The sequence below is a fragment of the Amphiura filiformis genome, chromosome 19, assembly GCF_039555335.1.
Source record: "Amphiura filiformis chromosome 19, Afil_fr2py, whole genome shotgun sequence".
In the NCBI taxonomy this organism is placed as follows: Eukaryota; Metazoa; Echinodermata; class Ophiuroidea; order Amphilepidida; family Amphiuridae; genus Amphiura; species Amphiura filiformis.
Window position 1 is genome coordinate 34784222 of NC_092646.1, and position 16770 is coordinate 34800991.

General features: G+C 37.2%; 1 protein-coding gene across 1 annotated transcript; it reads right to left on the reverse strand.

The window, feature by feature from the left end:
* Positions 1 to 4130: 4130 nt before the first annotated feature.
* LOC140141216 (uncharacterized) lies at positions 4131 to 11207 on the reverse strand. The gene is made up of 9 exons (XM_072163015.1): positions 10949 to 11207; positions 9534 to 9645; positions 8338 to 8390; positions 7666 to 7779; positions 6636 to 6823; positions 6092 to 6173; positions 5794 to 5880; positions 5044 to 5169; positions 4131 to 4361 (listed from the first exon to the last, which is right to left on the reverse strand). The coding sequence occupies exons 1-9, from the start codon at positions 11133 to 11135 to the stop codon at positions 4315 to 4317; spliced, it is 996 nt and encodes a 331-aa protein (XP_072019116.1). The 5' UTR covers positions 11136 to 11207; the 3' UTR covers positions 4131 to 4314.
* Positions 11208 to 16770: the final 5563 nt, after the last annotated feature.

Genomic DNA, 16770 nt, shown 5'->3' on the forward strand with positions numbered 1-16770 from the left:
AACATTGAGCAAGAATTGACCAATATATGCGCCTCGAACTCTCAAACCCCAAAATGAAAAGTTGCAATTTTAACGATTCAATTGTGCCTGTTACACTGTGTGTTTTATTGATTGGCCCGTGGTGCTTGTGTGCAATACAACGATGCGTTCCCATTGAAATTAGTTGAAAATGCAACTTTTGATTTTGGGGTTTGAGGCTTTGGAGGCGCATATCTTGGTCAATTCTTGTTCGTTTATCACAAACAGGGTGTCAAATGAGAAAGCAAAGTGCAATTAATAAAATGAATGTTTCAGAATAATCCAAAATTATCAAGTTATTGAACAGCAAGGATGAATATAACTAACGAGTTTCTTTTTGTGCCTGGTGTATATTGTAACTTCTAAATAATATAAAATATGATTACTTTACTACGAAGGCGGGGGAGGCGTTTACGCCCTAAGTACCTAAGCTAATCATAGATACATCCTTTGCGCTCATTTTAGTGATAACATTTTTACTCCAGCACCTTACTCGGGGTAGCACTGTCCATCAAAGATGATCATGGGAGGGGGGGGGGGGTGGTGGACACCATCGGTTTCTACAATAAAATCCATGATTTGCACTCTTGTAGAATTATTCAAAGAGCAACTGACATGTTACTTGTTAGTTAGGTTGAAATAGTCATTGGTGACAAATGTGGTGAAAATCTCATGTATATGTTCGTAGAAATTTTAGCCAAAAGCATTATTGCCTATACTTTTGTACATAGTCAGAATTTCCAAAATATGCATGGGCGCCCTCACAGTATGACGTCATGGCGACATTACGTGGGGAATGTTGTACTTATTGGTATCATTAGATAGAGGAGACCCATTGTTTGTGTGATAGCTATATCATGATATTGGTACCAAATATAATGGTATATGACGTTTAAATTCATAGTCCACATTGCAAAATATGGCTCAGCAGTTTATGGTTAAATATTACAATACAATTTGTCGTAAAAAATGTCATTACCTGTTTATTTATAGTCCTTGAACAATGTGTCTAATCTTGAATCACAAAATGATTGTTAAATTTCTCAAAATAAATTTCATAACATTATCACAATATGATCATCGTAAAATAAAACCATACAAATAAATCTGAATCTCAAAATAAAAAAGTGACTTATTTCTCTAAATTAATGTATTGTACTTTCTACTTTTGCCACAGAATGCAGCATCATTTTTAAACTATGAGCCGTAAGTACTATAATTAAATAGAGTTGAAATCTACCATTAACAATAAGTCATGTCGGAGAGGGGTAACAGGTGTGGCGTCAGTGGGTAAAAAGTCGACTCACATGTATTGTAGCAAATTATACTAAATGATCCAATTATTTAGTAACTTCTAACACATGACCCATTCATATAATATAGCCTCCAAAAATGACAATTTTCGACTTTGCCATACATAGAGGTAGTAACAATAAATAAATAAATAAATAAATAAATAAATAAATAAATAAATAAATAAATAAATAAATAAATAAATAACAACATTTTACTCATAGTTAGACGATCTTTTGAATAAAGTGCTCAATCCCAAAAGGGAGAGCGTATAAAAATTCAAAGAACAGACCTTCCAGAATAGGTAGTCGTTACTCTGAGTTTCATGCCTAAAAGGCAATCGTTAGACGACACGATGAAATGCTTTTGTTTTTTTGTTTTTGTTTTTGGTTGATTTGTATGGCGCTTTCAACTACTGAGGTTATTTGCGCCAGTACTCACTCCTTTGTCAAGTTGCACCTGTATAACTCCATTCAGTCACAATACGTAATTTTCTGCTTCACTGCATCTTATTTATTTCTATCCTCTTCATGCCTAGCTCGTTGATATCTCCTGAGTATCTGCTCGTACACTAAAATCCAGATTGTTCCTCTGTCTGCGTGGTAAAAACCAAACGGTGTCTCTTCAGAGCCACACCAGGCTGAGTCAGCCGAGGAAGGGCTAAAACGTGGTCAAATTACTTTGCATGATCCTACGCTAGCTTGACTTCCTCGCATCCAAGCCTGTTCCCCAGAGCCCAAGTTAGCGTTATCCATCCGACACCACGTGGAGGTTTGGGTTGAGTTGCCCGCGAGCAATTACTTTGCCAGCTCTACGGACCTTGCCGGACCTGAAATGCTTTGGGTGGACTACCATCACTTAGGAATGTGAAAGAATATACATTCCATGATGTCAGTCAACACAGCCAAAGCCTATCCCAGAGTCAGTCTGTCTATCGGAGATAGTCAGAAAGTGCTCAACTGCAAAAACAGGAGAGTAATAACAACAAATAAATAAATAAATAACTAAATAAATAAATATATAAATAAATAAATAAATAAATAAATAAATAAATAAATAAATAAATAAATAAATAAATAAATAAATAAATAAGCAAATAAATACTTTGAGAAAGATGACTATCTTCGTGCAGAGTGCTAAATGCATTAAAGAAGCTAATAATACGAGTAGAATTTGTGGAACGAGTTTAATAGTACTTACGGCTAATAATACGAGTAGAACTTGTGGAACGAAACTACAAGTTCTACTCGTAAATAAATAAACAAATAAATAAGAATAAATAAAATAACCCACTGTTTTGGTAAGAGGTAAAAGTGCGACCCATATATCGGCGGAACATGTGTATACCTACCCTTTTTACAGGATAACCGTAACCTCCCCGGGGAAATAGTCCATCGAATTTGCAATACAAACAAGATGTTTCTTTTAAAGATTTATTAGAATATTTGATTGTAATATGGCATGACACTAACAAATACATAATTTAAATATTTTAAATTTTAACAAAAACATTGTAGATAAATCGCGAAATTATTATGAGGAAAGAAACTTATCAGTCCTAAATTTGCTAAAGTTATTGGTGATCACCTTGTATTTATGTGATAGTTCCTTCGACGAGTGAAATCTTAACAAGAGCTATATATATCGTATCAAAAATAAAAATGTTTTATGCATATCAAAAATATATCTTATAGTTAGCTAATATGTCATAAACATAGCACGCTAATATACTCTCAAGTAAATCAAGTAAAAGGAATTAAATAAAAAAGAAGGCTCCAATTCGCTTGGAGGCTCCAATTCGTTTTAGTTATGGAGAGGACTAGTAAGGCCGTATAAAATTAATGTTTTGGTTCTCGTCCAGAGGATTTTCATGAATTGATGAGGGAGGGAGGTGTTTTTTTTTTTTTTTTTTTTTTTTCCAATGTAAAATTAGCATTGTCTGTATTTTTCGGTCTTCTTTAACAGTGCTCGAGGAAACGATGAGGCCCTTTTTTTTTTCAAATGTGAGATTCTGAGGATAAACCCCTAGAGTACCACAAAAAGACTTGGAAGTGATGCTTGTTCTCTAATAAACTTATTTAGGGGTGGTGCAATATTATGTGTACCCAGGGGGTGAATTCTCAAAATGGTCTGCCAAAATCGCTTGCCCCCCTTTGGCCGTGCTAAAAACCTTTGCCCCCCTTTCGACGTGCCAAAAACCTTTGCCCCCCCTTTTGACGTGCCAACAAATCTTTGCCCCCCCCTTACACATGCAAGATTTTGGGGAACCCGAATTTAAAACCTTAAATTGCCTTAACATATAATGCGAGCGCAGCGAGCAGGAAATTTTGCATATTTGAACGTGTTCGTAACGTTTTCCTACGCCTTTTTAGGGCGTAATATAGAAACGGTGCCCAAAATATCTGTGCCAAAAATTGCTTGCCCCCCCTTTCGACCTACCAAAAATCGCTTGACCCCCCTTTCGACCTGCCAAAAATGCTTGCCCCCCCTTTTGGCCTGCCAAAAATCTTTGCCCCCTATAATTCACCCCGGGGGTACACATAATTATTGCACCACCCCTTATATGTATGAAGATTTCATAAATCATTCCAAAGTCTAAAAAATTGAAAAATCTAAAAAAAAAAAAAAAAAATCTGACAAATCCCAGAAATTGAGGAGGGAGGGACGAGAACCAAAATATTAATTTTACACGGCCTAAAAGAATCTTATACACGATACAGCTTTAGAAAAACGCGATTTAATGTCGGGTTGTTAAATGTTTGATGATGTTTTACTTTTTTAATGCTAACTTCATGGTTTTCTTTCGTAAGGGTTTTTGATCGTGAGCCATTTTCAATTTGCCCGCGACGCCGAAAAGGGTAACGAAGTTTTGGAACCGGTGTGTTACGTTATTTAAAGATACTGTTATATTTACTTTCGAAAATATTCTTCCCAGTTTAAAAGGCCGTACTTGCTATGTTATTTATTTATAGATACTGCTTTTAGGAAGGCAGAGCGAATTGGCTAGAGATTAAGGCATGTACCACTGGCTGGTCTTCCTGGTATGCTTCCTGTAAGGTGATAAAAAGAAAGGGTGGGGAGTAATTAATAAATGCCTTAAAATAATAATAACAACAACAACAACAACAACAACAACAACAACAACAACAACAACAACAACAACAACAACAACAACAACAACAATAATAATAATAATAATAATAATAATAATAATAATAATAATAATAATAATAATAATAATAATAATAAATAATAATAACATTAAAATCCACTGAAAGGGGAAGTGGTTATAAACCGGACTCTTGGGTGAAATTGGATTTTGCTCAGAACTCTAATTATTATTGCTATTATTATCTTGTTTTAATTTAATTTAATGTAAAAGATTTTTTTACAATGTTTAATAGTACTTAGCTACGATAAAATTAACACTATTTAGCAAAATGTACAAATGTACAGGTAAAATGAAAAGATGATGTGTCTGATGTGTTCTCATGTACCACAAAAAATACTGTGCAAACGTTGCTATCCGATCCCTTAAGCTTGGAAGCTTTTTTTAAAATATAAATTTCTAAAGCTCACATTCTACCTGAAACTAAAACCAAGCACATGGTTCTTCAAAGAAGTCGGAATGCCACTCATCAACTCCGAATTTGGGGGGGAACATACCCACCAAAAATGATGATGTATCCCCTCGGGATTTCGCAAATAATTATAGCCCGCTTGTCTGCTTACCATGTACCGCAGGGTCGTCTAAGTCATTGCATATCTCACGATAGGTTCTTGAGTTGACGAGTTTGGTAAAAGCTGGATCCCACCATTCATTGAAAAGTGAATCCTTGCGCGTCATCATGGCATTACCTAAAAGATTAGTGAGGACATTAATAAAACACAATCAAAAAAGCAAATCAACGTTCTATCCAGTAACTGACAAGGATAGGGAATAGACCAAAATTTCATATGGTAGTCACTCTCCTAGGGTTACTCTCAAGAATCATTCTAGAGCGTGTTTTTCACTCTCGGAGAAATCGACATTCTATTAAGTGACAGGTTTTACAACTCAGGAAGTTGGGGAATTAAGGACACGAGTTCCTGAATTCGACAGTTTGGAAATAGAGAAAATAATTTAACAGATGTTAGTCACAAGTCAGGAATGCATGAAATTCGAAAACAATCAAGATGCTCTTCATTAAATTAGACAAAATCTAACGCCTTATATCACACAATTTCCCGACTTCCTATGTGCCAGACTCTATACACCGAACACAGCAGCTACATTTTCATTGCGAGTTCCTAACTTCCTGAGTTGATTATTCTAAAGTCGGGAGTGGAAACTCGGGTTTGCCAAAGGTTAGTCAGTCTATAAGTAAGCAAGCAAACTTATATAGGTTGGTACTATTTCATGGTTCAACAAAAATCAAGATAAGCAAGTTGCAACCAATATTGTTCACATCAATATAATAATCATTATTACATCTATATTACCTCCCTGTAAGCATGGCGGCAAGTCTTGGGCGACGTTCAGAGAGCCATCCTGAGCAAATGGTAGTTCATTGCTGACAAAAATGGCATCTACTACTACTACTACTACTAATAATAATAATAATAATAACGACGAAAGGCAGACGCCCTCCCATAAACATTACAATAGATTGGTCTTATAATAATACTTGTTTCTACAGCCGTAATTTCGAACTCCAAAGCAGCCTCATTTAGAGGCTGAAATGCTTGCAGATGGAATTCTACGGTATTGAAATTACACGGTATGTCAAGTAGATGGTACTTACGTCCCTATTGTTTAACGCCTGCAGCAATTCGTCAAAACTGAAATATTCAAATATCCGATCGTCGGCAATGTCATAGTCCTATTGAATGCAAAGAAAGTCAGTATTTTATAAGCGATATCGGCATTAAATTGCCAATGCATTATGGGAAGGTTTAGACAAATTTTGGTACAACTGAACTTTGACCTATCAGGTTTTTTTATTACAACTTTTACAAAATATTGTTTAAAATGATTTACTAAAATTTAAACAAATATAAAAATAATGTAATTTCACAAATTATCAAAAACAAAATTAATGATAATTCACATTCTTACAGTAATATAAGGAACTTTTTTATAAAGAATTTTATGAACCAGTTCTGGCAACTTCGGTGCCGAAAAGAGACGAAAATAATCATATGTACATCAATCTTTAGAAGTAGCCTACATATTCGTTCTTTACATTTGACAAATTTGAAAGAAGAATCACTCCAAACAAAAAGCCACCGACACAGTCAATGTATTTTTTGCCTCGATTGACGAAATAATAGCTCAAACTCACCGAACTATAGAAAAGACAAAACCTGTCTGACCACCATCCTTCCAAGAAACCAATTTTCGCACCACTTAGATTGTTTGGGTCAAAGTTCGTAGGGTTACCCGGAAGCGTTAAGAGCACAGGTGCCGCAGTTGGTGATAAGGGCGTACTAAACTTGTAGCTCCTAAGTCTTTCCAATGAAGTACCAAACACTGTGAATATTGGTATTGGGGTGGAGTTTAAAAAAAATTAATTTCTAAGTCTAATTTTAGACCTGGTCTAACTAAGGAGGTTAGACTTAGGGAGGGACCCCTTTAATATTTTCTTTTAATATTCTCTTTATTTAATATTTTCTTTTAATATTCTCTTTATTTAATATTTTCTTTTAATATTTCCTTTAATATTTTCAATTGCTGAATTTGCAGTAGAAGTAGTAATGTAAAAGGATTAATTACCTTAGCGATAGGTGAAAACAATTTATGAATGTATTGCCCTGCACTAAGTAGACTACACTCATCACTTGTCATGTCTGTGTATGTGTGCAATCATATATTGTATACAATACCGCTCTTTTCACACATTCTAATCGAACAGGTGCGAGTGAAACGTACATTGACTCAGCATAATGTGAAACTTACATAGAATTACGATCCAGATATTTATGCTTATTTTTTGATAATCAATGGTGAGATGCAGAGTTACAATTCATGTTTAGTGCAGGGCAATACATTCAAAAATTGTTTACCTATAGCTATGGTAATTAATCCTGTTACATCAGTACTTCTACAACGAATAGTGCCAGTGGCTCATCCGCTTAATATATTCATATTGGGTGTCGAATATGGTCATTGGGGTGTTCCATACACCCCGGACCACACACCCCAGACATGACCTTAACCTCCCACAACAAGTGTGAATTTCAAACGGTTCTAAACCCAAAGGTCCCTATGCACCTGAATAGGTGGCTCCATTTGAAATCAGTGTATGGATTTCAAATGAAATAACCCATTCTAAACTGAACTCGTCAATGACTACATGCAATAACTAAACTCACATGAACAGGTGTCAAACCAACGTCCAAGGAGACCTTGCTGAGGAAAACCATTATACCAGCAGTTGGGCCATTCGGCATTTACCAGTACACAGTTCTTACCGGCAATTTGACATACTGTAAAGAATGGAAAAAATATGACACTAGAATAAGCATTTAAAAACTATTTTCATGTGGTCATTATTGTAGTCACAGTTTACGTTGCATGGCTTCGGATTTGCACCTAGTAAATGGATCAATATACTTTATAGGTGACTTAACACGAGAGTCGGGATTCATATTAAAACGCATTCCTGGAATGCGTTTATGTCATCTGTTCTTGTTCCCTCTTGTGCACGCCAAGACTCCATAATCGCTCTATACGCACACGCTCTGTAACGCACTTACAAGAAGTACGTTCACTATGCGATAATTTTCCGAATGTGGGTGCCATGTTGACACTTTCTAATATGGACGCGCATCCCAGGAAATTGGATCTCTCTCGCGTGGAGTCAACCAATACCTACCAAGTGGTTCTCATCCAAATATGAAATATCTACATAACCCAGGAAGTGGATTAATCCTATGATGTTTTATGTTGACAACATGTTCATTTAACAATAATTATATTATAATCAATTTGTTTCAACAACTCATCAATCAGAAAACTTTATCGAACACATAAGAATGTCTAACCTTCATTTATGACATCGATAAGATATCCTTTCAATACTCGATTTTTCCGATCGCTGAAGCAGATAAAAGGAAAACACACTTTATTTGGTCAACTGAAGAAACAAAATCAACATTGCCATCAATTCACCTATACGGTACAAAAATTGTGTTTTGCCCAAGAATACTTTTTCGAGACGCATTTTATATATAGGACACACGTTGATGTTGATGTATAGTGATTTTTAACAACTTATGTTTTCATCAACACGTGTTTTAGCGCAATATTATGTGCCCCTAATCTCTATAGACATGATTCAGATACACGAGGTGAATGTGAATTGTGAATTGTATTAAGGGGGTACTACACCCCTGCCCAATTTGCAGTAGTTGTAGTCCTTGCCCCCGTAATATACATATCTTACTTGTCACCAATGCGCTATAATTTTTGAGAAAAAGGCAAAAATAGGCACAAAATTTGCCAGGGGTGTAGTACCCCCTTAAACGACTTCCGCCAAGAATTAAAGACATGTCCTAAAATTAAGACATGTCTGCCAAAGACATGTCCTCAGGCTAGACACAATTTGTACAAGTACACGTTGTTCAAATGGAGTTCTTTAAAAGCACCCTCAGTGATCCCTGTGAAAGCAGAATTATTATTTGCAATTTGATTGATCAGCTACCTTCCACTATATTTATAAATACGTACGTGACCCATGGGCGCGACATACCAAGACCAGCAAGCGTGACCAATTCCTCATGCCATTGACATGGATAGGAAAATTTAGGTATTAATCGAATTGAACAATTATTATACTTAAGGAGATTGGAAATTTGTAATATGTTATCAAAAACAACATTTTGAAAGTATTGGCCGACGGATAAATGTTTATCGACGGAAACGTTCAGCTGCTTCCAGACATCCTATCTACAAGCTGTTATGGCAGCGCGGAGGTGGTCGCGTGCGTATATAAATACGTATTTATAAATATAGTCGAAGTATACTGTTTATGGCCCATTTGTTAGATGACGCATTTACGTCTTGTCCTAGACCACCGATTGAAGTGTAATGAAATTTTGATTAGAGCATGTCATTGTCCTTTACGGTACAGATATAAAGTTCACATAGGTTTCACAAATTTTCACAAAAATTAAGTCTAGACATTTTCCTAGACGGACTTAGGAAATCATTGATATAGTAGCTGTGAAAAGATACATACATGTAAGATACCCTCCTGTAGCCATCCGCAGTAACTTGTATGGTCCATATCCGTGTATCGTAATGGACGTCATCTACTGATCCTCGTCCACCACAATCAGAAGTACACGAACCTTCAATCAGAAGTAAACGAAAATAACTGTGGTGAAACAAAATTCACTGCATATCCGATGATTCAATCATTTTGCTGGTTTGATTTCTTTAAATAAAGTCATCATTAGGACCATTTTATTGGGTCAAAGATCGTCAAAGAGACCATTTAATCCTACAGGTCCGTATGCACTTAACAAATTAGACAAGATCTAACGTTTGACCTAGTCTAACTATGGAGGCCATATCTTCGCTTCTAGACCATCGCTTTTATTGAAACAAAGCATATGTAATAGCTGGACCACTTTAAAACTGCCACCATAGACTGCGTGTGCAGGATAGTCACCCGAAGGACTGAATTATATTGCGCCCCGGATATTGCGCACACAATACACCTGCTTGTATTATCTCGCCAAGGGAAGTTGAGCAGTACACAAACGTCGAAGAGCTAGAAGAGGAAGGAGAAGAAGAAGAAGACCACCACAAGAAGAAGAAGAAGAAGAAGAACTAGATGGCACTGTTGAGTTTGAGCAAACACGAATATCTATGCCTGTGATTCCCAACCTTACCCACATGACCTTGACATGACCTTGACCATTTTTGGCACTCGGTAGTGATCACGTCCACTAACTTTGGTGGCAATCCAACAATTTATACTTGGATGACCTTGGCCATTTGCGGCACCCGATGGTGATCATATCCACCAAGTTTCATGGCAATCCAACAACCTATACATGGATGACCTTGATATGACCTTGACCATTTTCGGCACTCGATAGTGATCACATCCACTAAGTTAGATGACAATCCAACAATCTATATTCTGATGACCTTGACATGACCTTGGCCATTATTAGCACTCGATGGTGATCGCATCCACCAAGTTTGGTAACAATCCAACAATCTATCCTCAGATGACATTGACATGACCTTGGCCATTATTAGCACTCGACGGTGATCTCATCCACCAAGTTTGGTTACAATACAACAATCTTTACTCGGAATACCTTGACTATTTTTGGCATTCGATGGTGATCCCATGCACCAAATTTGGTAGCAATCCAACAATCTATACTTGGATGACCTTCTTGACATGACCTTGACCATTATTGGCACTCGATTTCATCCACCAAGTTTGATGATAATCCAACAAACTATACTTGGATGACCTTGGGGCCCGCGATGTTCGACTTTTGGGGCTAGGAAATTGCTAGAGGTCATGGGCCATCGTTGTACCAAGTATGGGCCCTGAGGCTACTTTGGTTCTTGAGCTAGAGGCAAATAAAGAAGAGGTAGAAGAAGAAGAAGATACGCATATAATATTACCTCTATTGTATTCTCTTGGAATGTCTGCTGTTCCACCTGTGCCTTCTACGTTGATATTAATAGGTGCGTATCTGTTATAATTTAATACTGCCATTACCATTCCAGCCGCAGCTACAATCCCGACAATAAGTACCAATATGCACAGGAGGACAAAAACACTACCCCCATTACTTTTTCCTTCCCCCATTATTGGTGGTTGGCTAAAGTTGCCAAACTTCCCTCGTACACCGTGCCGTCACCCTATATTGGACCTTTGACGACAATGTACGAAATCTCAGAATGCACAGGCACAGAACTTGTCAGTTGACCTTTTGACTGAGCGCACCTCTGGCGCCCAATTTCGTGCTACTTTTAACTTTTGGCTGTCGGCATATATTGTCATACATCGTGTGCATTCATGTGAAAGAAACTAGAACATTTTCAGCGTAAATGTGAATAATTAGCATAAGTAGCAACCCAATACGCTGCGCGCTGGTACATGTAAATTGCATTGTTGTCCCGCATCATGTACACAGCGATGCATGCGAATGTATGCCGTAATTCCCGGACCGTATTAAACTTCATTTGAGAAGAAACCGTGATTTTATGTCAAGCCAAAATCGGTGTAAACATGTGAGTACTAGTAATGTAAAGGTCGTCAGAAAAAAAAAAAAAGAAGAAGAAGAAAAAGAAAGAAGAGAGAACCTGTAAGAAAACAGACACATCCGAGACTAACGTCACGGCTGTGTAACAAGAGTCGTAAAGAGATACTTGTTATACTCATATAACCTTACCTCCACTGTAGTCTCCTGGACGGTCAGGTGGAGCAGCTGTGCCTTCTACGTTGATATTAATAGGTGTTCCACCGCCTCTGTTATAATTCTCGCTATTCGCAATAAGGGCGCCGCCAGCGGTTTGCGATGTAATCGTGATGTATCATGGGAAAATCGTGATGTATCATGGGAAAAGGTCGACATCAAGTCCGCGCAATACGAATATTACCATGCTATTACATAGGAACACGTGACAATATTTTTAGTTTGTCAATATAACGGTATTACACGCAAATCGATAGAGAAAAAATTAATTGTGCACATTTCAAATCACATTATTAAGTATTATTGAGTATCGATTCGCGTGTAACACCTTTATTTTGACAAACTAAAAAATATTGTCACGTGTTCCTATGTAATAGCATGGTAATATTCGTATTGCGCGGACTTGGATGTCGACCTTTTCCCATGATACATCACGATTACATCGCAAACCGCTGGCGGCGCCCTTATTGCGAATAGCGAGAATTCAATACTGCCATTACCATTCCAGCCGCTGCTACAATCCCGACAATAAGAACCAGGATGCACAGGAGGACAAAAACGCTCCCTCCATTATCCCCATTACTCTTTTCTTCCCTCATTATATTTCTGGTTGGCTAGAGTTTCGTTTCCAAACTCCCCATGTACATAGTCACCTCACAGATATTGGTGGTCACCTTGATATCTTTACAACCAGCAATACAATGGGCCGTATTGACCATGTTTGCAAACAAGGGACCAAACCAAGGGGCCTTCGTGCTGGGAAAAATACCATTCAGTAGTTTTTTTTATTGCAATTTGACTGAGCACACCTCTGGTGCCCCTCTTACTTTTTTGGCTGTGGGCATGTGCTTCACGCATTAGTGCATTTTGACAATGGTCAAAGTAACCCTTGCTATCAGATCGCGGGGCCAGTAAACTTTTGAAATTCTAGCTATAAACTATGAATTTGAGATTATAATTTGATAATTTACTTTTTTTATGAGTGGCGTATTTTTTCATCCTATCCCGGGCCGGGAGTGCATTATCAGGCCCCCGGATCAGCCCAAATTGATATTCTGACGGCTAAGGGACGCTCCAACTCAGGAAGTTGGGGTCGGGGCAAAAAACAAATTTCGCCAAAGCGGCGAAGTTTTTTCCCCGCCAAAGGTGGCAAGATTATTTTTGCACTACATATTGCCCAGGAGTTATTTTTTTAAAATTTTCATGCATTTATATGCAGTTAGGTTGGGAAGGTGTTGGTGGGGAGAGTTTTTTCTTTGTGATAGTGGAAAAAGTTTTTTTTTCCAGAAACTTCCTAACCACCCCCTTGAAGTCTAATGGTGCGTCCCTAATGTACGTGGAGCTGTGAAGCGGATGTTGTTGTGTCATAGTTCAAAGGGCTTACTAGTTCAAAGATCCCCCATAAGTTCAGTTCAACGTAATAACATCCGGTTCAAAGGTCAGCGAACTTTTCCCCCAGAACATCAGTTGGCCTGATAAAGCATCCGGGATAGGATGGAAGATAACAGAGAACCCCAAACAACAACAAAAACAACAACAACAACAAAATAATATTTTCCAACTCTTGATCAGTTTTATTGCTTTATTAAAATTATATGGCATTAAACGATATGAAATATCTTTGAAACAAAGCATTTCTACTTATTGTTAATACACAGCTCACCAAACTAAATAATCCCAGACTAGCACCATAATACACATAATATACTGTACCAAATAGTGTTTTGTCCATGTGTCCAACCGGAAATGCATTTTAAGTCCAACAAAATGAGTTTAGTATAGACAAACACAAACAAACGGATGAAGCTTTATCAGTTTTTGATTACGACCAAAGAAACTGTCACACATACATGACATAGGCTAGTAGTGCCAGTCTAGCGTTAGTAGTGCCAAGAGTAAAGCATCGTGTTAAAAGTAAAATCTTCTTCATTTTCTTCGAAGTAATAAGCCATTCCCAAAATGACCGCATCATAATGGAAAGTTTGCGCGTCCAACACTATTGGTTGCAGGGTCTCCTTTGCATTCGACGTGCCTTTTTAATGTAAAATATAAGTTTGATCTTTTAGTCCACATATTTTTGTTTTTAATTTTCGTATTAATTAGTACATTTAAGTGTAGAGTAGGTAAAAGTGCATTCTACAAATCAACTGTGGATCGTTCAGATTTGACATTTCACGATAATATTGGGGACCTTAGTATACCACCCAGCAAACACAAAACGTTTTCGACATCATTCGCAAAAGGTTATAAAAGGTTGTCAGAAAACGTTTAAATGTCGGGTTATATAAAGGGTACATTAATGGTATAAAACATTTTCATAACATTTGTTGGTAATTTACTGCACAGCAAACACAAATGTTTTACAGAAAACATTTAAATGTCGGTTTATATAAAGGGTATAAAAACGTTTTAATAACATTCCAAAAACATTTTTGAAAACGTGGTACAAATCATTATAAACAGAATATTATTTTGGGGTTGAAAAAATATTTTGCAAAAAATGTTTGCCCAAAATATTTATAATAACGTTTTAAAATGTTTTCACGAGACCTTTATATAACCCGACATTTAAATGTTATTAAAACGTTTTGTAAAAAAACATTTTAAGAACATTTCTGTGTTTGTTGGGTGCAAATATTTTAACATAATGTTATATAAGTGTTGACAAAATATGTTTGCAAAAATAGTTTACAATGACATTTCGAAAACATATCAAAAATATTGTTGTAGTGTGATTTCATGACCATTATAACCCGACATTTTAATGTTATTAAAACGTTTTTACCTAAACCAAACCCCAAAATATACTTATTAAAAACGTTTTAAAAACGTTTTTGTGTTTGCTGGGCAGTTATCTGTTTTATAAAATGTACTCATTTTAGTTTTAAAAGTAGATGTAGATTATCATGCGCCAGTTAGTCATTAAGACAGAGTTTATCAGAAGTTATTCCACTGATGGCACCTGTAATTGAAAACAGAATTAATTGATATTGAACAAATAATAGTAATCATGGTAATTTTATTATATTCAGTTTGAAGTTGCAAACCACGCACGGGTTGTTGAGATTTGTTAATGCGAGTTGTAAATGGTATTGGACTATTCGCCCTTTGTACGGATCCGCCATCTTGCTACCAAAACGAGGTTCTCCCTGCAAACGCATGCGCAAAAAATGCATTATTGTTTTTCACGCTTTTCTACTAACGCGCCAGAAAGCTTTGGAAAGCGTACTCGGCACTTATAGCACGCGTTTGACAGGCGTACGCACACGCAACACGCACTTTGCGGATAGAACCTCGTTTTAAGATGACCGTGCGATCAGCGAATTTCAGATGAAACCCACCGGCCCACAACTCATCAGGAAGGCATGACCTTAATCTTCCACAAACGAAGTGTGAATTGCAAATGGGGTTACCTTAATGCATGGCTCCATTTGAAATCTACCCATGTGTGGAAGATTTAGGTCATGTCTTCCAAAAGGGATGTATGGATTTCAATTTTGTAAACCAAGTCGCCTGACAAGGCTCTTCCCTTGAAAAGTAAGTGTAAATTAAGAGAAATTGGGAAAGACTGGTTGAAATGTTATGGTTATTTTCCCCGTTGTTTTAAAAATATTGAAATAGTAGAGAAGGGGGGAAGAAAGAGGATGATATTCATTATAATAGTGACGATGAATGTGATGAAAGAAACGAAAGCTCCTGTATACGAAGAAGAGAAAGAAAAGAAAGGAAGAAGAGGAAAGAGAACATTACAATGAAGATGATAGCCCCGCTTTGTATGTTCTCGTGATGGTTTTTTATTGCATGTGTAGATGTTGTGCTTTTCAAGTTAGCTGGAGGTCCATGATTGTTGCTAAATGGTTATTATGCCGTGTCTTGGGCCTTAACTGTAAAGTGTGTAGAGGCTTGTTAATTTATGTATGTGGGTAGTGCATTGTAATCAATGGGCTTTTAAAAAGGACGACAACTGAGTAGCAGACAAAGAAGAACACGATGGGAAGAAGTAGCCAGGAGAAGGAGGAGAATGCGACGAAGAATAGAGAATATAGAAAGGAACATCTGCTCACCGTGTACAGCTGGATCGTCTATATCATTGCATATCTCACGATATGTTCTTGAGCTCAGGAGCTTATCAAAGGCTGGATTCCACCATTTGTCTAGCAAGGAATCTTTACGCATCATTAAGGAATCACCTTCTAGTAGACACGTGTCCAATTCCTCTACAACTTGTAGCGATCCGTCGGTTGCTGGTGCGAGTTCGTTGCTTATGCAAATAGCATCAACCTGGATCAAATAGTAACAATTTTTGTTTACATCTACGAATAATGTGATATATTGTACGTACTTGTTGCAGTCGCAGAGCAACACCAAAATGGAATGTAAAAGATTTGCCCTTGGCACTGCAGTAGCATGTGGACTTGAATATATGTGTTAAACGGATATGATAGTCGTTAGCTTGCGTCTTGAGAAAGAAGCTTGCGTCTTAAACTCAAAAACTTACAAAAATTCTGATTTTATATGTGCCGAACTATAGCGCAGCGTAGGCTAGCTCCACTCACTCGTGGCCAAAGCAGATGACCATTGACCTCATCATGGCGTATACATGCTCACTCACACACAGAGAGGTCGATTACCAGGCTATTGTCAGTAGCCTTAGTCGGATGTCCCTTGGTTCATTATGCGTCTCAAAGGTCGGAACAAAATGGCCATGCGTGGCTGTGGATTCAACCTACCATGGCGATTTCTGTCATGAATATATCGGGGCGGTGACACTGTGTACCGTAGTGTGTGAGACCGAACCCCACAATCCCCCCTTTGGTACCACGAAAGGGGGGGGGGGGAGAGCTAAACTGCCACCATATTTAACATCATAGGGTACACACAAAAATAAATGATAGCAATTGAACAGGTTGTACAAGTTCATATTTCAAACTTGCTCAAACTTATATCATAAAAAAGTACCGATGTATTCTTCTAGTCTTAAGGAGTCAGAAAATGTATAGTTTAATCTATATAAGAGGTACTTCA